The following is a 24,733-nucleotide window of genomic DNA, read 5'->3' on the forward strand; positions in this document are numbered from 1 at the left end:
AGTTTGTATCTATTACAATGTAAGTTATTTGGGACTGTCAGTGTCTGTTTTTTGGGTGTGTTCGTTTGTACAGGTTTATACACACAAACACACATGACACTAAAGAGCAATTATTTTCATTGCCATGGGTAGTACATTTATATTATTTTTATCGGAGCCATTTCATTTAGCATTAAAACTACTTTTAGCAAATGCTGAATTTTCATCAGTCTTACCTATCATCAGTGCTTTGTTCATCATGGAGGAGGCGCTCCTTGTTCAGCCCAATCTTCTCCAGTTCATGAGTCAATTTTTCCAAGTCATTGTTCATTTGCTGGGCATGTAATTTCTCATTTACAAGCTCCTGCAAACATCACATCATTTAGCAAAATTACTCAGACTCACAAGCTATTGTAGTTAATTTTTTGAGAATTTTGACAATGTGCACAATTTTTCATAATCTAAACACACTTCCATAAAGTACTGTAAACAAAATTTAAAAGGCTGGTTTACATATTTAGAGACTCTTTATGGCAAATCCAGATACTAGTTATTAAACCAGCAGCTGAACACAAGATAAAAAAATGTTCATAATTTAATACTTGCCAAACTTACAACTAGCAAAAGCAGACCAGCATCTACAAAAAAAAGCATACAGACCACTAAAAAAGCAGTCAGCTCAAAAACATGCCTGAATATTTGACTTATGACATAGAAAGGAATTAGATTGAAAATGAAGTGGGCCACAGGCTTGCCTTAACTTAAGCGACAGGTATCCTAGGGGGGAATTTTGCCAGCCCTGGGGAGGTGGGTATGGAGGAGGGACTGCCAGGAAAATGGCAGAAAATACCGAACCCGCTCCCAACCCGCCTCCGTGTCATCTTCCCGGGAGGCGGGTCCCCAGGGACTTGCGCAGGGATCCATCTCCTCGAGGCGGGAAGGGGATTATAGCCAATTAACTTCCTGTTAACAGATAGTTAACAGGCAATTAAGAGACTTATCCCCATTTTACCCCTGCAAGTGCGGAGTTCCCGACATCTGCGAACCTCGCCAGGCGAGGCGAGTAGTGGGTCTGCGGGGGTGAGAGGGATCGAAAAGTCCGCTGTGGAGGTGAGTGATGGGTGCAAGCGTGGAGAGGTAAGTATGAGAGGCTAGTGTAAAGTGTTACTTATCTTTGCTTCTTCCTGCAGGCTTCAACACTGCCTCATCTCAACGGCAGAGATGACAGAATGGCTGCTGCATTCTCAGATGCAGCAGCCATCTGATTTCTGCTGAGGAAATAGGTTTGGTTAGCCTTCAGTACAAGGGCTCACCTTAGAACAGAGATTGTCAGTATTTGACAGCTTCTCAAATGCTGACAATTCATCTGTCAAAATTTTTTTGACAGATGAAACGTCATATGCTGACGTCCTGTCACCGACTTTCCCTTAATTGGCTGGCTAAGCCCGCAGGGCGGGCTTAATAAGGTCAATCAAGGGAAAATAGCGTGAGTTGGCCGGACGTTGTTGGGGGCGGGACTGAAACCCGACAACCAACAGTCCCGCTCCCAACGCGCCCCCATTGACAAAATCCAGCCCCTAAAGTACAGAAAGGTAGTGGTAAATTTAGAAATTACTAAAGGGAGGTGTGAGCACTTAGGACACAAGGGGGGTTATTTTCAATTGCTGTTTACCCATTTAAGAACATAAGAACATAAGAAATAGGAGCAGGAGTAGGCCAATCGGCCCCTCGAGCCTGCTCCGCCATTCAATAAGATCATGGCTGATCTGATCCTAACTGCCAATCCACTATCACAGAACCATCTCCTGCATCTAACAGAATTAGACACACGAAATAGGAGCAGGATCAGGCTACACAGCCCCTGGGCCCGCTCCGCTACCCACAGGGCCATGACCGATCCGAACCTAGACTCATGTCCAAATTCCTGCCCGCTCCCCGTAACCCTTAATTCCCTTTACTTCTAGGAAACTGTCTATTTCTGTTTTAAATTTATGTAATGATGTAGCTCCTACAGTTTTTTGGGGCAGCATATTCCATGGACCTACCACCCTCTGAGTGAAGTAGTTCCTCCTCATCTCAGTTTTGAAAGAGCAGCCCCTTATTCTAAGACTATGCCCCCTAGTTCTAGTTTCACCCATCATCGGGAACATCTTCCCTGCATCCACCCGATCCAACCCCTTCACAATCTTATATGTTTCAATAAGATCGCCTCTCATTCTTCTGAACTCCAATGAGTAGAGTCCCAATCTACTCAACCTCTCCTCATATGTCCATCCCCTCATCCCCGGGATTAACCGAGTGAACCTTCTTTGTACTGACTCGAGAGCAAGTATGTCCTTTCTTAAGTATGGACACCAAAACTGTACGCAGTATTCCAGGTGCGGTCTCACCAATACCTTGTACAACTGAAGCAATACCTCCCTATTTTTATATTCTATCCCCCTAGCAATGAAAGCCAACATTCCATTGGCCTTCTTAATCACTTGCTGCACCTGCATACTAACCTTTTGAGTTTCGTGCACCAGGACCCCCAGATCCCTTTGTACTTCAGTACTTTCCAGTTTCTTGCCATTAAGATAATAACTTGCTCTACGATTTTTCCTGCCAAAGTGCATAACCTCACACTTTCCAGTATTGTATTCCATCTGCCAAATCTCTGCCCACTTTCTGCCTGAAAAACAGGCGGCCATCAAAATAAAAGTCGGGAGGAGAAGGGGAACTTCGGTCACTCATAGCGAACCTGATACAATTCACAGGTAGGCCAGAAAATGAACGTACAGCAACCCTGTCTGTTTCAGGTGGAAGGCTGTTTAAATATGCAAATTACAATTTCAAAGTACAAATGGGTGAAGCCTCACCCTGCACGCTCTGCCCATTTTTACCAGGCGGTGAGTGATCTAAGAAATTGTCCTTAAAGAGACAGCTGGAGACTGCTCCAAAAAAGGATTCCGAACCTTCTTTTTCCCTTTTATTTTATTGGGACCAGGAGGAGGAGTAGGAGTGTCTATGGCTCCACAAAAATACTACTGCCCACACTCACCACCTCCAGGAGCGGTTGCCTCACTCCTTGGTCCAAGCCTGTCAACTAGCTCATCATAGGAGCTGACTAATTTCCCACCCTCTGACAACCGGCAGACTGCAGCGGAGCAACTGTTTGGGGCCTGCAGCTCGCGGGTTACATTCAAAATAAAGCTTGAACTCGAAAATGGTTTGGGCCTTCCAATGCCGACTTCGGAAAGTTGGCGCAGCTGTTCTGCTGACTTCATGCCCTTTTTGGTGTAAGCTTTAAATCGCCCCCGAGATTTACTTTCCGAATGGTGGTGGTAGTATGTCCACTCCCCCCAATTCCAAAAATTTTAATTTTAACATAGAGTATGTCATGGTATTTTTTTAAATTTTGGTAGTAGCAAGATAGACGACAATGGTCTTTATCTGGCTCTGTAGATTCCTATGCACAATAGAGTGAATTATAGTCAAATCAGATACAGTAAGGGAAATAAAGGCCGGAATTTTTACCTTTGTGACGCGCTGGCAGTGGGGGAGTTGTGGAACGCGTCGGGAACCCGGAAGTTGGAAAGGTGCATTTTGCAGTGGCTTTTTAACGAAACCACTGCAATTGAATCAGACTTCCGGATTTCCCAAACAATTAACGGGAGCGGGTGCGATGACGGCACATATGACTCCAATTCAGCTGAGATAGTTAAAGGAGCAATGCACAGATGACAGTTGAAGGTTGGTGGAGGCGGAAGATGGGTTGTTGGGAGAGAGAGTGGATTGTGGTAATACTGAGTTGCTTGTTGGTAAAGAAATTGATATTACTGTAAATAAAAAATGCAGGCTCAACAACAAAAAGCTGTCCCAAGATTCAGTGATACTTCCCTGGAACTCCTGCTCCAAGGAGTCAGGGCCCGCAGGAACGTTCTGTTGAGAGGAAGAGACCAGCTGCCCAGACCAAGAAAGCATGGCTGAAGATCTCGGAAGAAGTGAGCAGCAGGACTGAGGTGGCTAGGCCCTGGATCCAGTACAGGAAGCGCTTTAATGACCTTTGGAGGGGCCCTCATGGGCTCCAAAACCCAGGAGACGTCAGCCAAAAGCAGTCAGAGCAGGGAAGTGAGCAGCCTTCCTCTACCTCTGCTGAAGCCACAGGAGTTGCACAATGTAGAAGTGGTAGGAAGAGGAAGATGAAAGAATTCTAGATGCACAAGGGTACGCACGTGGGTGTGTTACAAAATGTTAGATTGTTAAGTTTCTGTTTACTTTTTGAGCCACATAAAATTATTTCTTTGCACCACTTTCCCGTCTTGTCCATTTTTGTCTGCTGCCTGGCAAGCGGCCTCGTCAGCTGGAGTGAATGGCAAGACATAACTTCGAGCAATGGGTATGTGTGACAGGAATGGTTTGGTCATTTTAGGACTTCTTTCTGATGGTGGGGTGGGGAGTTGGTTCAGCATCAGGGTGCCATATGGGTGCACCCTAACTAAATCGTGCCATTATGAGGCCATCTTGGGCAGCAATGTGCGCCGCTGCTGGTGCCATGTCCACTTCAGGTTCCTCTTCCTCCTCCTGCTCCAAAAAGGCTCTGCGCCTTGCTCCGCCAGCAGCTCCAATCCTCGCTGCTGCGTTGTGTTGTGCAGAGCGCAGCATACCACAATCATTCTGCAGCAGGTCTTCTTCCAGCAGGCTACAAATGTCTGCGACCTGACACGATAGCCTGAGCCTCCTGAGGCACTGGTGATCAGTCATGTCCAGGAAGCTGATCCTCTGCCTATGTACCCTGTGTTGGAGGTATCCCCTCTCTCCTGTGGATCGGCAGGTCAGTGAGGAGAAGGCTGCTGCTGCTTCAAACTGGTGCTCATCTTGGTAATTGTCTGAGGTCCAAGGTGAAACAGCACAAGTGGCACCCATGCTGATCTGATATTTGACAGAAGTAAAGTGGAGATCAGGCGCACAATCTTCCAATGTAGTGAGAGTGACTTCCAAAGTTGTAGAAATCACTTACAAACTCCTGAAAGCAAACGCTCAGCACAAGTGGTGTCAGCAAAAGCCTTTCCTTTAGGCAAGGAAGCAGGTGTGAGGTCTGAGTATTTGTGAGATTTTTTTTTAAATGTCATTTGTTCAGCTCCCTCAATTGCCACTGTGCTCTTGCCTTACTTTTACTGGCAAGGTTCAGCAAGCCTGGGAATCCTGTGGACAGCCAGTAAAAGCTCCAACAGGTTAAAAAAGGCTGTTACTAGCCTCTTAACTATCTTTTAATTGGTTTAAATAGGTTGCCTCCTTAAACCTCTCCGCCTCTCTATCCTGCTTTACGACTCTCATTAAAACCTGCATCTTTGACCAAGCTTTTGGTCATCTGTCCTAATATCTCATGTGGCTCAGTGTCAAATGTTGGCCCTGAAATTAGGATCGGGGGCGTGCCGCGCGTGCAAGCCCCCGATCTGCACTCACCCTGCGCGCCGACATCTGAAGCCCGGGCCTGCTTGCATTTCCTGTCACAGGCCCGGTTCCGATGTCGGCGCGATGTGCTTACCTGATCCAGCGGCGTAGTTAGTGCGATGTGCCGGCTGGGATCAGGTGAGCACTGTGCAGCCAATCAGGGGAGGGGAAACTCATTCATGAGTTTGAGAGTAAGAGCTGTCAAACTCATGAAAAGTATGGGCTGCCAAAACACTACTTTAACTTTAAATAAAATTTTAAAAAACATCCCACTGATTGTATTAACTATAAATAAGTTTTAAAAAATGTTTTAAACAATTAATCAATTTTTTGAAAAAAATAAATGTTTTAAAAATAGGGTCTAAAACTAAACTTACCATCCTGTAAATTCTTTAAAAATAACAAACCTGTGGAAAAAACATTTCTACATTGCACTAAAAGCCCACTTACCTGAAAAACTAAATACTTACGTCTTGTTTTTCCACGCGTAAAGACCGGAGGCCTTTACACGCGCGCAACTCTGGAAAAAAAAAAGGAATTTTACTGCGCACGCGCTGCCTGTGCAGTCGCGCGCGTTCTGCCTCTTAACCCCTTGGGTCAGAGGACAGGAAATGCCGGTTTTCAGCGCATGCGCTGTGCATGCTGAAAACCGGCAATTCCTCCGGGCACACGCGTGAGTACCCCGTCCGTACTCACGCGTTGTACCCGGAATTACTGGGCCCATGTTTGATAACGTTCGTGTGAAGTGCCTTGGGACATTTTACTACGCTAAAGGCGCTATATAAATGCAAGTAGTTGTTTGCACAATTGTAATATTTATGATGCAATAGTAATTAGAAAAGTTCTGGAAGCTCAGTAGATGAATGAAACACTGTTATAATAAATAAAATTTTCACAGTTTACTGCAGCTTCATATGTCCACTCTGAATATAAAAAGGTTTTCCCTATAAATCATTAAAAAAATATACCCCCTTAAAATATACAAGTGCCAATGATCAGTGATTTAAACTGACAATGTTTTAACCCATATGTACAACCAGTCAGATCAGTTAGAGGACAGGATTGGAAACTGTCACAACCAACCAGATATTACTGAGGCAGAAAAATTTTAGATGAGTTGTCGGTTTTAAATAGGTTAATATGCCTCCATTTAAGTAAATAGGCAAATTTATTTTGCACAGGAAAATTTCTTGCAGCTAATAGGTCCATTTGAAAAATTCTTAATTTTCAAAAATCACGAGACATCAGAAGTAGCAAATTTATAGGCAAAACTAAAATTTATAATATAACAAGCCCATGAAAAATTCATCAACTCTTAATTTAATCCTCATCATTACTCATAACATTTATTTGTAAATTGTTCTAAATCTATGGAAAACATTTTCTCCACAAGATTTCCTCCTTCTCAGCATCTTGCCTCCAATTTATCACCATTTTCAATCTGCCCCTGCTGCCTCATTTCTTTACCTGCAACCCAAATCCTCTGTGATGTGTTGCCTTTCCTCCCTGGCCCACTACTTCTTGCAGCTACAGTCTAATCCCTACATTCTCCACTCGCTCCCACATTACCCCCACCTCGTCATTGTCTTTCTCTGCTCTCACCATTGCATTTCCGTAACATTTTCTTCTCCCCTGTTGCGCAATCGCAAGCCATTGCTCAATTGCAGCACCTTGCACAGAGGATGTCTGTCCTCTGTACAAGAAATGCCTTAATGGCTACAAATGTTAAGAGCACCTCATGGTGGGACAAACTGCATGCCCACATGTCTCCATTTCCAGCTTCCATCCACAGCAAGCCCCATAAAGTCAGTGTCAGTTTAGTTTTAATCCACTGCTACTTGCTCACATTGTTCTCTGACGGGGATAAGTATTTCAACTACCCAATGCTCTTTTGTTACTTTGTGGTTGGTGAGCTACTGGACCAGCTTCTACCACTTCCCTCTCCTGCTAGACATCTTTTGAAAATTAAAAATACTTATTTGAACAGCAGAAAACATCACCTTTATGCCCAACATGACTATTACCCTGTCCGATGCAACTTTTAAAAAAAACTGCAATTAAAATTTGCACTTGTTCACTGGCAGAAGTTATTCCCATAGCATCTGCCTCTCCTAATGCTCCTGTCCAGATCTGACATAAGCCAATCTCTAGCCTGTCCTTGGCATGTCCTGGTCTTCCACCCATTTTCAGTATATCCAAGTCTCCTGCTCCATTCACTCACTATTTCACCCCAGTTTTTATCTGTATCTGCACATTACTTTTGAAACCTCTCACTTCGACAGCCACCTTGCTCTCCTTACCTCAAACTGCCTCTGGACAACTGGTAAAAATTGTCCTACTATGCACATTTCCTGTTGTCCATCACACTTTCCGTGTATACACTTAAGTGTCAAACTAACTTTGGTAAATTGTGTGTCACACTTTCCACTGATTTATTCCTAAAAGTGCAAATCAGAGGGAGGTGAAAAAGAATACCAACAATAAAGCAGAAACTGAATCAAATTGCTCAAAATAGGTTTTTAATTTTTCCGGTTGTGAGGAGTACACATGCATGAAATGTTGTACGGTTGAGCTGCTTTAGCAGAAAAATGCTGAGCTCGTGCACAAGCTGACCACACTCTGCATCATACAGAAAGAGGAAAGGTTTGTGGAATGTATGTTCCAGGAAGTTGTCACCTCACAGGCAGAGGAGTCAGGAGTAGTAGTGACCACTTGTAGGGCAGGAAAGAAAAGTAAGGAGGAACAGGAAACTTCTGTCTGAAACTGTTCAAATGTTATTCAGTGCTGAGTGAAGAGGACACAATTGGAGATACAAGGGAGGATAACCACAAATAATGGCATGGCACTGTGGAGAAAGTGGTTATCCAGGGGAACAAAAATAAAGAGAATAGGCGAGTGATATTGATGGGAGATTGAATTATTAGAGGGATAGACAGTCTTTTTTGCAGTTGTAACCATGAGTCTTGAATGACGTGTCATCTCTCTGGTGCCGTGGTGAAGGACATAACTGAGCAGGTGGAAAACCTTTTGGAAAGGGAGGGAGTGCATCTAGATGTTATTTGGTCTATGTAGGAATCAATGGCATAGGAAAGAGTATTATGGAGGTCTTGTGGAAGCAGGAAGCAGTATGAGGGTCAAGGCTGATGAACAAGATCTCAAGGGTTGTAATCTCAGGATTACTTCCTGTACCACGCTGGACAAGTTAGGCAAGAACAGATTAGATCCATTAACACGTGACTTGAGAGATGGTGCAGGAGGGAGGGTTTCAGATTCCTTAGGACCAATTGTGGGACAGAGGGAAGCAGTTGAAGAGGGATTGACTTTGCCTGAACCAGAGAACCTGAACCAATGTGCTTGCAGAAAGGGGTATTAAGGCAGTGGGGATAGATTTAAACTAGTATGGCAAGAGGAAGTGGAAAGGAGAATAGATTGTAGATGTCAGTCTTGGCTTAGTGGTAGCACTCTCACCTCCGAGTCAGAAGGTTTTGGGATCAAGTCTCACTCCAGAGACTTGAGCACATAATCTAGGTTGGCACTTCATTGCAGTACTAACAACAACTTGCATTTATATAGTGCCTTTAACATAGTAAAATGTCCCAAGGCACATCACAGGAGCATTATCAAACAAAATTTGACACCGAGCCACATAAGGAGATATTAGGACAGGTGACCAAAAGCCTGATCAAAGAGGTAGGTTTTAAGGAACGTCTTAAAGGAGGAGAGAGAGGTAGCAAGGCGGAGAGGTTTAGGGAGGGAATTCCACAGCTTAGGGCCTTGGCAGCTGAAGGCACGGCTACCAATGGTGGAGCGATTAAAATTGGGGTTGCGCAAGAGACCAGAATTGGAGGAGCGCAGAGATCTGAGAGTTGTAGGGCTGGAGTAGGTTACAGAGATAGGGAGGGGTGAGGCCATGGAGGGATTTAAAAACATGGATGAGAACTTTACAACCGAGGCATTGCTGGACCAGGAGCCAATGTAGGTCAGTAAGTACAGGTGTGGTGGTGGGTGAACGGGACTTGGTTCGAGTTAGGGTACGGGCAGCAGAGTTTTGTATGAGCTCAAGTTTCTGGAGGGTGCAAGGTGGGAGGCCGGCCAGGAGAGCTTTGGAATAGTCGAGTCTGGAGGTAACAAAGGCATGGAGGAGGGTTTCAGCTGAGGCAGGGGCAGAGGTGGGAATGTTATGGAGGTGGAAGTAGGCGGTCTTGGTGATGGAGAGGATATGGATTGGAAGCTCAAATAGGACGCCAAGGTTGCAAACGGTCTGGTTCAGCCTCAGGCAGTGGCCAGGAAGAGAGATGAAGTTGATGGCTGGGGAACGAAGTTTGTGGCGGGGACTTAAGACAGTGGCTTCGGTCTTCGCAATTTTTAGTTGGAGGAAATTTCTACCATGTCAGACAAGCAGTGTGACAAAACAGAGGCAGTGGAGGGGTCAAAAGAGGCGGTGGTGAGGTACAGCTGGGTGTCGTCAGCGTACACGTGGAACCTGACGTATTTTCCGATGATCTTGCCAAAGGAAAAAGTTAGCAATAACAATATGTTATAGGCCACCAAATATCAAAGGAAGGTTGATGCAGTTTTGTGGGAGACAAATAAGATCGATGAGTGCCCAAGTCTTCAGTAGTAATCCTGAGGTATTTTAGTCTTCCTCACATTGACTGGAGTGCACAATAGGGACAGTCTGCATGCGAATGGGAATTTCTAAACCAGTACGTTATGGAACCCACGAGTGGCAAAGTAATATTGGATTTAGTGCTTTGGGTGCCCCAACAAATGTTTTGTACAAATTATTACTATTTTACCCTTGTACTTTATACACAAATTTACAAAACTAAAATGCTGTTGTCCTTCTTTATAGTTTTATCTATCTGCACTCTCATTTTCAGGGAATTATGTATTCGAACCGCTAGATCTCTTTGTTCATTCACACCCTTCAGCATCTTTCTATCGAGTGTATACTCCATTCCACATTTATCCTGCCAAAGTGCATCCTCATTCTTATCTACATTAAATTACATCTTCCATTTGCTAACTTATCTACATTTTTCTGAAGTCTTTTACAGCCCTCCTCGCTGTTTGGCAAATCCTCTTTCTTGTGTCGTCAGCAAACTTTGAGATTGCATTCTGTATGCCCAAGTCCAAATCACATATACACGGAGAACAAAAGATCCAGCTGGAAATACTGCTGGGGTACACCACTTCCAACCCTTCTTGAATCCTCTCTTTTTTCTTATCAGTCAACCAACTTTCTGTCTATGCTGCTTTATTTTCTCTTGTACCATGCGCTTGAATTTTTCCAACAAGCCTCTTATGACATAACTTATCGGACGCCTTCTAAAAATCCACATAGACAAACTATATCTACTGCATTCCCTTTACTGATCCCTTCTTCAAAAACTCTTATGAAAAACTGTGGCCAGAGCCTCTGCTATCTGCTTTCATGTAACAGCCTAGGGTGCATGCCATCAGGGACTCCTTTCCTTCTGTCTCTCTCTTTCACACCATCATCGCAAATGTCTGTGCATGTTCCCTTATGTCTTGCTCACACCTGTTTTGCCTTTCCCTTTCCGCTCGCTTTCACACACCATCCATGCCCTCTCATACCATCTTCTTCTTCAGTCTCTTCTCACTCACTTCTCCCTGTCTGTCTCTCTTTCACTCACACACACACCTTCCCCGTGTTTCTTTCTCACTTATACAAAAGCAAAATACTGCGGATGCTGGAAATCTGAAATAAAAACAGAAAATGCTGGAAATACTCAGATGCTGCCTGACCTGCTGAGTATTTCCAGCATTTTCTGTTTTTATTTCTTTCTCACTTTCCCTTCTGTCTCCTATCTTCCCCTTACTGTCAGATCCTATCTTCACCATCCTGAGTGTCTCGCTCACCTTTGTCTGTGTGTATCTCTCTTTCACTTCAATGACTTAGATGAAGGATTAGAGAGCCGTGTATCCAAGTTTGCTGACGACACCAAGTTAGGTCGCACACTAAGTAGTGTAGATGGGAGCAGAAAGTTGCAAAGGGCCATTGATAGATTAAGTGAGTGGGCAAAACTGTGGAAGATGGAGTTCAATGTGGGAAAGTATGAGGTCATCCACTTTGGACCTAAGAAAGATAGATCAGAGTATTTTCTAAATGGCGAGTAGCTAGGGACTGTAGAGGAGCAAAGATGGGGCAGAAAGATTTGGAGGTCCATGTACAGTCACTACCAACTAGTGGACAGGTACAAAAAATAACTTAAAAGGTTAATGGAATATTAGCCTTCATCTCAAGGGAGCTGGAATACAAATGGGTGGAAGTTATGCTACAATTGTATAGTGCTCTGCTTAGACCGCATATGGAGTACTGTGTTCAGTTCTGGGCACCATGCCTCAGGAAGGATAGTTTGAACTTGGAGAGGGGGTGCAGCACAGATTCACCAGAATGATACTGGGGCCTAGAAGGTTAAATTATGAGGACAGGTTGCATAGACTAGACTTGTATTCCTTTGAGTTTAATGGGTGCTCTAACTGAGATGTTTAAGATGATTAAAGGGTATGACAGGGTAGATTGAAAGAAACTATTTCCTTTGGTGGGGGACAAGGTGCATAACCTTAAAATTAGAGCTACGCTGTTATGGGGTGATGTCAGGAAGCACTTCTTCACACAAAGCGTAGTAGAAATCTGGAACTCTTCCCCCCCCAAAAAGCTGTTGAAGCTAGGTCAATTGAAAAGTTCAAAACTAAGATTGATAGATTTTTGTTAGGCAAGGGTATTAAGGGATATGGGATATGGCAGGTAAATGGAGTTAAGATAGAGATCATCCATGGCGGAGCAGGCTTGAGGGGCTGAATGTCCTACTCCTGTTCCTATGTTCATCACTTTGTATGGTAAGGGTATTAAGGGATATGGGACTAGAAATTTGGTGCATTTGCACCTCCCGTTAGGGCTAATAGGGCACAAACGACTTTTCGCCCGGGTGCGGCACCGCTAACAACTCCCGCTAAATTTAGTGGAAGTTTAGTGGTGGCGATAACAGGTAGCGCCCCGCAGGCGATGACATCATCACCGTGCGCAGAGTCCCGTTTTTGCCCCGCCTGCAAAATTGCCGATGACAGCGACCGATTAAGGGAACGGAGCGGCAGGAGGCTCATGGGGCAGTAAGTAAAGGGCAGGTGGCGAGCGTGGTGGGGGGGGGGGGGGAAATCAGCCGACTTACTTGTCGCGGCCTGTTGCGACTTTCAATGCGAGGTCTGTGCCGCTATTTGGTAGCCCAGCACTCTTCTTGAGTGCCGGGCTGCTGGCACAGCACCCTGCTCCCGGTGGTACAGGTAGGGCCCCGCAGAGTTGTGCGCTTGGGCACCCCCCTTTAATGAGGGAATAAGTGTAAGACGTTCTAATTGTCTGACAATTTATACAGTTCAGACTTGTGCAACAGACAACACAAAACCCAATGGATCTACTTAAAAATCAATAATAGGTTACAAGTAATTACCAGAATACAAAATGTACTCAATTCATCATTTACTTTAAGCTCAGGTGATTATAAGCAAAACCACATATGTTACTATTCACCAGATGAGGTCAATTCAACGACGAACTAGACGAACTGGCAACTGACCAGATCGCCATCGGCTATAGCCCCCACTGCAGCGCCGAATGTTTTGAAACAATACCTTTTATACCCCAAAATTTGGCAACCCTCCCACTGTGTACGTGTCCCTAACTATACAGCATAATGGTCAGCAGTTGTTTTCCAGACCCTCTTATCACTAGTCCGTTAGGCAATTGCGGGCCTTCAAGGCTAGGTATATTCCATAATCTGAAGATGTTTCTGTTATTGCACTGATTTCACAGTCTGTTCCCACAGAACTTCAGTAAGCTTGTTTTCATATCTGTTGAAAGACAACTGGCAGCTTTTACAGCTTACAAGTCAAACAGTTTATTTTGCAAAGTTCTCACAGTAACCAGTCTTTGTCCTTGCGATGGTAAAATTTGGTCACTTTTAGATTCAGTCAAGTTTACCATGACAAGTGTTACAGGAGCCCTTCCATGCGGCAGCGCTACGTGGCCCAGTGCGAAGCGCTGCAGAACGCACTGCCCTGATATTCGGGGTTAGCGCTCTAAGAAGGAAGTGCCGCGCTTGAATTAGCGCTCCACCTCCCTCTTGGGGCGCTAAAACTGAAGTTAACGATCGCCGGTGCTATTTTTTGCCGGACGCTAAATTTAGCGCCCAGCCGATGTTAGCGACCCAAAATGGTCACTAATGAATTTTTCCCCCATGGAACCAAGGCAGGTAAATGGAATTAAGATAGAGATCATCCATGGCAGAGCAGGCTTGAGGGGCTGAATGTCCTACTCCTGTTCCTATGTTCACTCATTTGTATATGTGCATGTCTCTCTCATCCAGTCATCTGTGTGTGTGTCTTCCTCTCACTTTCCTCTTTCTCCCTCATTCTTTTGCATGCCTCTCTTGCTGTCATTTTCTCCTCTGTCTCTCTCTTTCTCTCAGCTTCCCATTTCTCTCTAACCTTTACATCTCTCTTACTCCAACTTTTCTGTCTCTCTAACCTACCCCTTTCTCTCTCCCTCCCACCTTGCCAGTCTGTGTCTCTCCCACCTTTCCCTTTTCGCTCACTCATCACTCCATTCTTTTATGGTTCGTTTGCATTTTCCTCTTTCTAGTTTGTCTCTCTTTTCCTGCTTTTCTCGCCCTCTTTCGCTTCTCATCCTTTCCCTACCCCTCTTTCATTCTGTGTGTGGGGAGACAGCGAACACCAAAATAGTCCAGAGAGCCGACGTGAGCAGTTGGATGCCACTGAAGCAGTCCAAAAGTATAACTGTGTGATGCCAAATTGGATCATTTGGGGATTGTTTATGAATATCCCCAAATGTAGTTCCCATTGGGTTCTGACTAGGGATCGGTAAGGTGTGGGTCCAAGTCTACAATTCCGCACATATGGAGTTCTCCAGCTTGGCTATAACCTCAGGAGGGGTGAAACACCAGTTTCTAAATAGTTACTTTACACTACTTTACAGGGGAGGAAGGATTGGTCAGTAGAGTGGGTGTGAAGACATGTAGATGCCGTCAAAATCACAGGAGCTGCAGGGGAATGGGAAGGGTCAGGTCAGGCCAAGCCAGTACAGTCCAAATTTATGCAGAATACTGTTCTCACAATAGAAAATGCCAAAGCTTTTGAAATGGTCCCTTTTCTGAGCCACTTTGCATTGTGGCCCTTACTCACCTCCATTACTATTCTACTGCTTAGTGTTTAACAACTGCAATTCCATAAAACTTTACAGCACAGGAGGGCTTTCAGCCCATTCTGTCTGTACTAGCTCTTTGCAAAGTCAGTCAAAAATTAATCCCACTGCCCTGACCTTTCCCCTTTGCTTCAAAACAAAAGCAACTAAAGCTAGTTAAAGTGTTCTGGGATTTTACTGGATATCTCCCAGAAGTGCCGGATGATCCATCTCAGCCTCCTCCTGAGGTCCCCACCATCACAGAAGGCAGTCTTCTGCCAATTCGATTCACCCTACATCACATGATATCAAGAAACAGCTGAGCGAACTGGATACAGCAAAGGCTATGGGCCCCGACAACATCCCGGCTGTCGGGCTGAAGACTTGTGCTCCAGAACTAGACATGCCTCTAGCCAAGCTGTTCCAGTACAGCTATAACACAGGCATCTACCTGACAAAATGGAAAATTGCCCAGGTATGTCCTGTCCACAAAAAGCAGGGCAAATCCAATCCGGCCAATTATCACCCCATCAGTCTACTCGCAATCATCAGCAAAATGATGGAAGGTGTTATCAACAGTACTAACAAGCGGCACTTACTCACCAACAACCTGCTCACCGATGCTCAGTTTGGGTTCCGCCAGGACCACTTGGCTCCTGACCTCTTTACAGCCTTGATCCAAACATGGACAGAAGAGCTGAAATCCAGAGGTGAGGCGAGAGTGATTGCCCATGACATCAAGGTAGCATTTGACCAAGTGTGGCATCAAGGAGCCCTAGTAAAATTTAAGTCAATGGCAATCAGGGGCAAACTCTCCACTGGCTAGAGTCATACCTAGCAAAAAGGAAGATGGTCGTGGTTGTTCGAGGCCAATCATCTCAGACCCAGGACATCGTTGCAGGAGTTCCTCAGGGCAGTGTCCTAGGCCCAGCCATCTTCAACTGCTTCATCAATGACCTTCCCTCCATCATAAGGTCAGAAGTGGGATTGTTCGCTGATGTTTGCACAATGTTCAGTTCCATTTGCAACTCCTCAGATAATGAAGCAGTCTGTGCCCACATGCAGCAAGACCTGGACAACATTCAGGCTTGGGCTGATAAGTGGCAAGTAACAGTCACGCCACATAAGTGCCAGGCAATGATCATCTCCAACAAGAGAAAGTCTAACCACCTCCCCTTGTGATTCAATGGCATTACCATCGTCGAATCTCCCATCAACAACATCCTGGGGGTCACCAATGACCAGAAAGCAACGCCTCAATTTAAAAATGTTCATCCTTGTTTTCAAATTCCTCCATGGCCTCGCCCCACCCTATCTCTGTAATCGCCTACAGCCCTACAATCCTCAGAGATATCTGCGCTCCTGCAATTCTGGCCTCTTGCGCAACCCCAATTTTAATCATTCCACCTTTGGCGGCCGTGCCTTCAGCTGCCAAGACCCTAAGCTCTGGAATTCCCTCCCTAAAGCTCTACACCTCGACCATGACCATTCCATTTTTCCCACTTCCACCTTCACCCCTTCATCTCCCTCCCAGGACCATGATAGGGTTCCTATTGTTCTTACCTTCCACCCCACCAGCCTCCATCATTTCCGCCAGCTCCAGCACCATCCCACCACCGAACACAGAACTTCCCTCCCCTCCCCTTTCAGCATTACAAAGGGATTGTTCCCTCTGTCACCCTCCATCACCCCACAACAAAAATAAAGTATCTTACCTCTCGTAGTGTCAGTAGAGTCTTCTTATCAATAGTTGCCTGTTTAACTAGCTCTTTATTCTCTTTTTCTAAATCTTTCAGTCGTCCATAAAAGTCTTTGAATTTGTTGATTTCTTTCACAAGCAGTTTATTTTCTTTTTCAAGGTTAGAAATTGTCATGTTGTTTTCATCTAATGTGGAGTCCTTGATTTCAGTCTGTTGGCGTAATCTCCTATTTTCTTTCTCAAGCTGCTTCTTGTCTTTCTCCAGTTGGACAGTCTCTTGCTCCAGCAGTTTGTTTTCCTTCTCTAGTTGTTGCAACCGTTTGCTGGAGATTTTTAGCTCTTCCAGGTTTCTTTGCAAGCTCTGGTTTTCTGTTTCTAAGTCCTGTAGTTCATTTTCCAACTGATTAATCTTTTTGTTGCTATTTTCTAGGGCCTTTTGGAGCCTATGATTTTCTAAATCTAGCCCTTGATAGCTTACCTCTAATCGTTCAGTTTTCTTGTTACAAGCTTTCAAGAGATCCAGGCTCTTTTTTAACTGTTCCTTCTCATTTTCCAGTTCTTTGTTCTCTAGCTCTAGTTGTGCCATCTTGACACCATTGGACTTCAAACTTTCCACTGTCCTCCTTAACTGCAAATTTTCATCATCAAGTTGGTTGTTTTCTTTCTCTAAAATATCTAACTGCACGGTAACGTTTTTCAAGCTATCCAATGTTTTTTTCAGCTTTCTATTCTCCACTTCTAGATCAGAGTTCTCCTGTTCCAAGATCTCTACTTTTTCACATGTAATTATTCGTTCAGTAATCTTCTTCTGCAACTGTTCATTTTCTCTTTCCAAGCGACTCAAAACAATCTCAAGCTCCTCTGCCCTTTCTCCTTTTTCTTTATAGTGTTCCAACTCCTTTCGGATTTGTTTCTTTTCAAACTCTAGTTTGTTCAGTTTACCACTAGTCTCCTTAATAGATTCATGGAGGATTTTGTTTTCTTTCTCAATGTCCCTCACTCTAGCTTCTGCACTGATTTGTGCACGTTGCCTCAGGGATGCAATGGTCTGATTCAAGTGCTCATTTTCCTGCTCCAATACTTTGATCTAGGATATATAAGTGAAGTAGGGGGAATTAATTTCAAACATATAAATTACTAGTTCATTGTAACAAATCTTCTACGATATGCAAAACCATGCAAGATATTTAATTCTTGAAGGAACTCTAGCATAAACAGCTCTGAAGAAACCTAGCAAATAGGCAGTACTGTCAGCAACAAACTTTCCACAATTCAATACAATTTGACAGTCTTGCTCAGAGACCAAAAAGATGGCTGGTGTGAGAAATGGGAAAATGTACATTAATATTGATAGGGCTGCTTTTCTGCAGCTGAGGCGAACTCACCCTTCTTTTGGCAAAGGAGGTTGTTTCACATACTAGGCAACTGTTTCTCCTATTCTAAGGAAGCATGGAAAATGACCGACCTACTATGCATTCCCAGAACGTTCGGTTTTCATATTTTAGCACTCAGTTTTAACTGTTACAATGATTACTGGCAACTGAGGTAGACATAGATGGTGACAAAGTAAGAGGGATATAAAAAAAAGTCAAAGTCATTACTTCATGATTTGAGATTCATATATAGACATGGAATCATGAGGCGAGATATAATTTGTATACATTTCACTCAAAATTTTAACCTAAACCTTTATTAGAGAACTATCAGCTCGTCTCTTGTTACACATTCACTAGTTAAAAGATAATTAAAGCAGAATGTTGAAGTGGATCTACACTAACTAATACAGGTAGACTACCCTTTATCCGGACTTCCGAAAACCGAAACCCTCTAAAAACCGAAGGTTTTTTCGGTCAGCGTAAGTCGTGTGCATGACATGACCAGAGTGGCGCACGACTTACAGGCCTAGCCGGATAAGGGATATTGTAGCATTTTTCCGCACTTCTGAAAACCGAAATCGCTCAGCGTAAGTGTACCAGCCTTTATCCGCACATCCGAAACCAGAAAACCTCTGAAAGCCGAAAGTGGAGCAAAGCATGACTTCTGAAAACCGAAATGCGCACGACCACGACCCCCGCCGACCCCTACCCCCGACCGAACCCGACCCCCAACCCCCCCGCCGTACCCCACCCCCGCCGACGCCCACCCCATTTCGGATAAGAGATAGTGTACCAGCCTTTATCCGCACATCCGAAACCAGAAAACCTCTGAAAGCCGAAAGTGGCGCAAAGCATGACCCGACGCTGCCGATGCTTGACCCACGCAGGTGTTATGCTGCTCTGTGTGATATTTGCTGCTCTCTTAGATATTTGCTGCTATTTGCTGCTCTCTTAGATATTTGCTGCTCTCTTAGATATTTGCAGCTCTCTTAGATATTTGCTGCTCTCTTAGATATTTGCTGGCTTTTAACAATTTGTGAAAATGCTAAAAAGAGCTGCAGATACCCCAATGGGTAACAGTGAGAAGCAGAGAAGGAAGCATCGCTCATTATCGATATCGCAGAAAGTGGAGTTATTGCAGAAGCTTGATCGTGGTGTGTCTGTGCGACATCTTACTGAAGAATATGGTGTGGGAAGTACCACCGTATATGACTTAAAGAAACAGAAAGACAAGTTGTTGAAATTTTACACTGACAGTGATGACCATAAACTAATGAAAATTAGGAAAACATTGCATAGGGCAAAAAATGAAGATCTTGACCGTGTGCTGATTGAGTGGATTCGACAACGCAGAGGTGAACGTGTGCCACTGACTGGTTTGATGGTCATGAAGCAAGCTAGAATATACCATGAAGAACTGAACATTGAAGTTGAGTGTGAATATTCAGAAGGTTGGCTGCATAAATTTAAGAAGCGTCATGGTATAAAATATCTGAAAATCTGTGGTGAAAAAGCTTCTGCTGATCATGAAGCAGCTGAAAATTACATAGATGAGTTTGCAAAAATAATATCGGATGAAAACCTCGGTCCTGAACAAATTTACAATGCTGATGAAACAGCTCTGTTCTGGCGCTACGTTCCTAGAAAAACATTAGCAACGGCTGATGAGAGTGCACCAGCAGGTTTTAAGGATGCTAAGGACAGGTTGACTGTTCTTGGGTGTGCCAATGCTGCAGGCACACACAAGTTAAAGTTGGTAGTGATTGGAAAAAGCCAACATCCGAGATGTTTGAAAGGTGTATGCAATTTACCTGTGCATTATTATGCGAGCAGGAAAGCATGGGTAACCAGAGGAATATTTTCTCACTGGTTCAATAACCACTTCGTACCAGCGACACGAGCTCATTGCAGGCAAGTTGGACTGGAAGAAAACTGCAAAATTTTATTGTTCCTGGACAACTGCTCCGCACATCCCCCTCCTGAACTTCTTGTGAAAAGTTATGTTTTCAGCATTAACTTTCCCCCTAATGTGACATCTTTAATACAGCCTTGTGACCAAGGAATTTTACGCTCCATGAAGAGCAAGTATAAAGACGTTTTTTTGAACTCTATGCTTGATGCAATCAACAGAGGCGAAGGAATCCAAAGCTTCCTGAAAGAATTCAATGTTAAGGATGCCACTTATGCAGTTGCTAATGCTTGGAACGATGTTGACAAACCAACATTAACAAATGCTTGGCATAGACTTTGGCCTTCAACGATGTTTCATGAAGATGGACCTGCAGATGACGAGTTTGAAGGATTTCCTGTCAGTCAGGAGAAGATGATGACATCAAACCTCCTCACTTACGCCAAAGGTTTATCATCCGAAAGTGTAAATACGTTAGAGGAAGCAGACATCGAAGAAGTGCTGAACATTGACAATGATGCACCTGTTGTGAATTCATTGAGTGATGGGGAAATTGCTGAAATGGTGTTAAATAAAGACAAGCATGAGGACAGTAGTGATGATGATGATGACATTGTGAACACAGGTGAAAAAATCCTCATAGACGATATGGTGACAATGTGTGATCAGTTAATTGCTAGCCTTGAAAAACGTGCATTTATCAGTGAGCAAGAGATTATGCAAGTTTACTCAATTAAAGAGAGACTGCTTAGACAGAAACCAATGTTAATGAGACAGATGACACTGGAAGAAGTCTTTAAAAAGGCCGTCTGTCGTAGTCATGCTTCATCACTTGAGAATCCTGTTCCTGGCCCATCTTCAGATGTCCAACTCCAACCTGATGACAATGATGCCAACACTGATGTACCCTCTTCTCCAAGATCCTCAAGCCAGATGTAATGCTGCTTCATCACTTGAGAATCCTGTTCCTGGCCCATCTTCAGATGTCCAACTCCAACCTGATGACAATGATGACAACACTGATGTACCATCTTCTCCAAGATCCTCAAGCCAGATGTAATGTACCTTTATTGCATGTTTATGTACAGGTATTTAGCTTAGTTTGTACCTGTACATGTTTGAAGTTTTACTGAATGTTTTCCTTACAAATAAACTGTACTACAGTATTTATCCCTGTAACTACAGTATTTATAGTCGTTATTTATCCCACCCTTTCGGATAAGGGATAGTGTATCCTTTATCCGCACTCCCGAAAACCGAATTACCTCTGAAAACCGAAGTGTTTTCGCGCACCTTCCGAAATCCGAAATTTTCCTAAAACCGAAACACGGCTGGTCCCGAGGTTTTCGGATAAAGGATAGTCTACCTGTAATCGACACTTAAAGTATCTTAAAGCAAGAAAAGTTGATGCAGTTCAAAGACTTTTTATACGGACTAACCATTTAAGTTCTATTTTTAAATTGCATTATTTAATACTGTGTATGCATAAAATGCAAATAATTTCTTAGAATTACTACATTTACACATCCTCCTCCAAGTTTGAATAACAAGGTAAATTTCAATGGGAAATATTCAGTATTTTCCATCCAAAATAATTGATGTATTGTGAACATAATGGGCTCGATTTTCCTCCCAGGAGGCGGGTACTCGACCTGTGCTGGGAGCCGCCTCCCCGAGGCGGGAAGGGGATTAGTGCCAATTAACTGCCCGTTAACAGGCAGTTTTTTGCCTAATCCCTATTTTTTCCCTGAAGTGTGGGTTGTCCGACGGCTCCGAACCATGCCAAGTTAGCGAGGCGGACCGTCGGTCTGCAGGAGTTGGAGGGGTTGAGATGTCCGTTGTGCAGGTTGTTAGATCCGTGATTCTTTAAATAGGATGTTTCCCCAATGTGGTAAACCACGTTCACTATCGTATCACTGTTAGTAGTTAGCACTGTTCACCACTGTTCGTTATAACTGTATCACTGACCACTATTGTATCACGGTACGAGGTCGCCTCTTGCCACACTGCTATACCTGGGATGACCACCGCCGACTCCGCCTTGGCTCCACCCACCAGGCCAGGTATAAAGGTGAGCGACTGACTGGTATTCCTCCTGCTTGGATCGGATCACCCACGAGAGTGGGCTCTGTTATTTAGTCAATAAAAACCTTTAGTCACCTTCGTAACTCTTCGCCTTTTATTGGAGGAATTGATAGGTATATCAATTTTATTGACTAAATTTAATGATGTCCGACAACGAGTCACAACCGGCGGAGGAGCCACCAGCGCAGCTCCCAGGAGCACAGCCACACCAGCCAGCTTGGCTGCGAGCCCTCAGACCGCCGTACCTGGACCTGAACCCACGAGCAGCAAACTCAGCCGCAGACTTTAAACACTGGCTGGTCTGCTTCGAATCATACCTGAGAGAATCCAGCGTCCCTCAGGCATCCAAACTAAGTGTCCTGCAGGCGCAACTGAGCCCGAGAGTATACACTCTCATCGAGGACATGACTACCTACGAGACCGCCATCAACCTGCTGAAACAGAAGTACCGGACCCCGGTAAACTACATGTACGCTAGGCACCTCCTAAGATCACGGCCGCAACAGCCAGGAGAATCAGTAGCCGAATTCTCACAGGCGCTATATGCACTCGCCAGGAACTGTGACTTTAAATCGGTGTCGGCAGCCGAAAATACTGAAGATAATATCCGCGACGCATTCCTGAAAGGCCTACGGTCCGAGTACTCACGGCAAAGACTGCTGGAAGCTAAAGACCTCAGCATGGAAAAAGCTGAAGCCCTCGCTATCTCCCTGGAAGTGGCCCACCAAGATCAGGAAGCATTCACCAGGTACTGCTCGCGACCCTGGGACTCGGGCCCGACCCCTACCACAGCACCCTTCCCAGCGCCGCCCCCGGGACCTACCTCTGCGTCGGCGTCCCGGACCCGACCGGCCCCGCCACCCCCGGCACCGGCCCCGACATCGGGCATCCGCGATCGGGCCGCCGGCTGTTTTTTTTGTGGCCAGGAGAAGCACCCGAGGTCGCGCTGCCCAGCCAAGAACTCCACATGCAGAACCTGCCTGAAGAAAGGCCACTTCTCCAAGGCCTGCAGGAGCGGATCCTCAGAGGCCAGCAGTGCCGCATGCGAACTATGGGGGCGGCCATCTTCGTTTAGGGCAACTGAGGCCAGCATCCCCACACATGAGTCATGGGGGCGGCCATCTTTGTTTAGGGCAACTGAGGCCAGCATCCCCACACATGAGTCATGGGGGCGGCCATCTTTGATTAAGGCAACCGACCCCAATAGTGCCTCATGTGAGCTACGGGGGCAGCCATCTTCTCCGTCATTTTGCCCTACCTCGTGGGAGACGCCATTTTACTCACCACGCCCGACCGCCTCGCCCGCAGATGACAACGACTCGCTCAGCTACACACTAGCTTCCGTCACCCTGGACCAAGCCCGCCCGCACCATCTGTCCAAGTCAATGATGGACATCAAAGTGAACGGCCACGCCACGACCTGCCTGTTCGACAGCGGAAGCACGGAGAGCTTCATCCACCCAGACACGGTGAGCCACTACTCCCTCTCTGTCCTACCAACGCGCAGCCGAATCTCGATGGCATCGAGGTCCCACGCCACGGACATCAGCGGCTACTGTGTCGTGACCCTGTCGGTTAAGGGCATGGAGTATAAAAACTTTAAACTCCTCGTCCTCCCCCATCTCTGCGCTGCCGTCCTACTAGGGCTGGACTTCCAATCCCACCTCCAAAGCGTAACCCTAGCATACGGTGGACCCCTCCCCCCACTCACAGTCAACAACCAGCAAACGTTAAACCGCCCACCGCGTAACACCTGCAGCCTCTCCACCCTCAAGGTCCCGCCACCCTCTCTGTTTGCTAACCTTACCCCTGACTGCAAACCCGTCGCTACCAAGAGCAGGCGGTATAGCGCCGGGGACAGAGCCTTCATTAGCTCTGAGGTGCGGCGCCTCCTGAAAGAGGGCATTATCGAGGGGAGCAGCAGCCCCTGGCGTGCCCAGGTCGTAGTCGTAAAGACCGGCGATAAAAACCGCCTGGTCATCGACTACAGCCAGACCATAAACAGATATACCCAGCTGGACGCATACCCCCTCCCCCGCATATCTGACATGGTCAATCAGATTGCACAGTATAAAGTATTCTCGACCATCGACCTGAAGTCGGCCTACCACCAACTCCCTATCCACCCTGAGGACCGCCAGTATACCGCCTTCGAGGCGAATGGGCGCCTATACCACTTCCTTAGGGTCCCCTTCGGTGTCACTAATGGGGTCTCGGTCTTCCAAAGGGAGATGGACCAGATGGTTGACCAGAACGAACTGCAGGCTACATTCCCCTATCTAGATAACGTCACTATCTGCGGCCGCGACCGGCAGGAACATGACGCGAATCTGGAGAAATTCCTCCGTACGGCCCAACGGCTGAACCTCACCTACAATAAGGAGAAATGCGTGTTTAACACCACCCGCCTTGCCATCCTCGGCTGCGTAGTGGAGAACGGAATCATCGGCCCCGACCCAGAAAGAATGCGCCCCCTCATGGAGCTACCCCTCCCCCACTGCCCTAAAGCACTTAGGAGAACCCTGGGGCTTTTCGCCTACTATGCCCAATGGGTACCCAATTACGCGGACAAAGCCAGACCCCTCCTGAAAGCCACTTCCTTCCCCCTCACGGAGGAGGCGTGCGCGGCCTTCTCCCTCATTAAGGGAGACATAGCCAAGGCCACGATGCACGCAGTGGACGAGTCCATCCCCTTCCAGGTGGAGAGCGACGCATCCGACTTCGCCTTAGCCGCCACCCTAAACCAGGAGGGGAGGCCAGTGGCCTTCTTCTCAAGGACCCTACAGGGCCCCGAGATCCGACATTCGTCGGTCGAGAAAGAGGCCCAGGCGATCGTGGAGGCAGTACGGCGCTGGAGGCACTACCTGGCAGGCAAACGATTTACCCTCCTCACCGACCAGCGTTCGGTGGCTTTCATGTTTAATAACAAGCTGAAGGGCAAAATCAAGAATGACAAGATTTTGAGATGGAGAATCGAGCTCTCCACCTACGATTATGAGATCTTGTACCGGCCAGGCAAGCTGAACGAATCC

At 45.7% G+C, this 24,733-nt stretch overlaps 1 protein-coding gene across 21 annotated transcripts in view; it reads right to left on the minus strand.

Annotated features, from left to right (window-relative positions):
• The window catches only part of LOC147121217 (girdin-like), a 456,789-nt gene that overhangs the window by 124,005 nt on the left and 308,051 nt on the right, over positions 1-24,733 (minus strand). For all 21 annotated transcript variants that reach the window (XR_015077512.1, XR_015077511.1, XR_015077513.1 and 18 more), the window contains 2 exons: positions 16,348-17,418; positions 216-343 (listed from right to left, as the gene is read on the minus strand). Coding sequence is in view for 18 of the 21 variants with exons in the window: in XM_085981375.1 (XP_085837501.1) it covers positions 216-343; positions 16,348-17,418 (1,199 nt within the window). In the remaining 3 variants the exon portion in view is untranslated. The remainder of the gene's footprint in view (positions 1-215; positions 344-16,347; positions 17,419-24,733) is intronic.

This window comes from Somniosus microcephalus, chromosome 3 (genome assembly GCF_052327205.1).
Source record: "Somniosus microcephalus isolate GS21.2 chromosome 3, FLI_Smic_1.0, whole genome shotgun sequence".
Classification (NCBI taxonomy): Eukaryota; Metazoa; Chordata; class Chondrichthyes; order Squaliformes; family Somniosidae; genus Somniosus; species Somniosus microcephalus.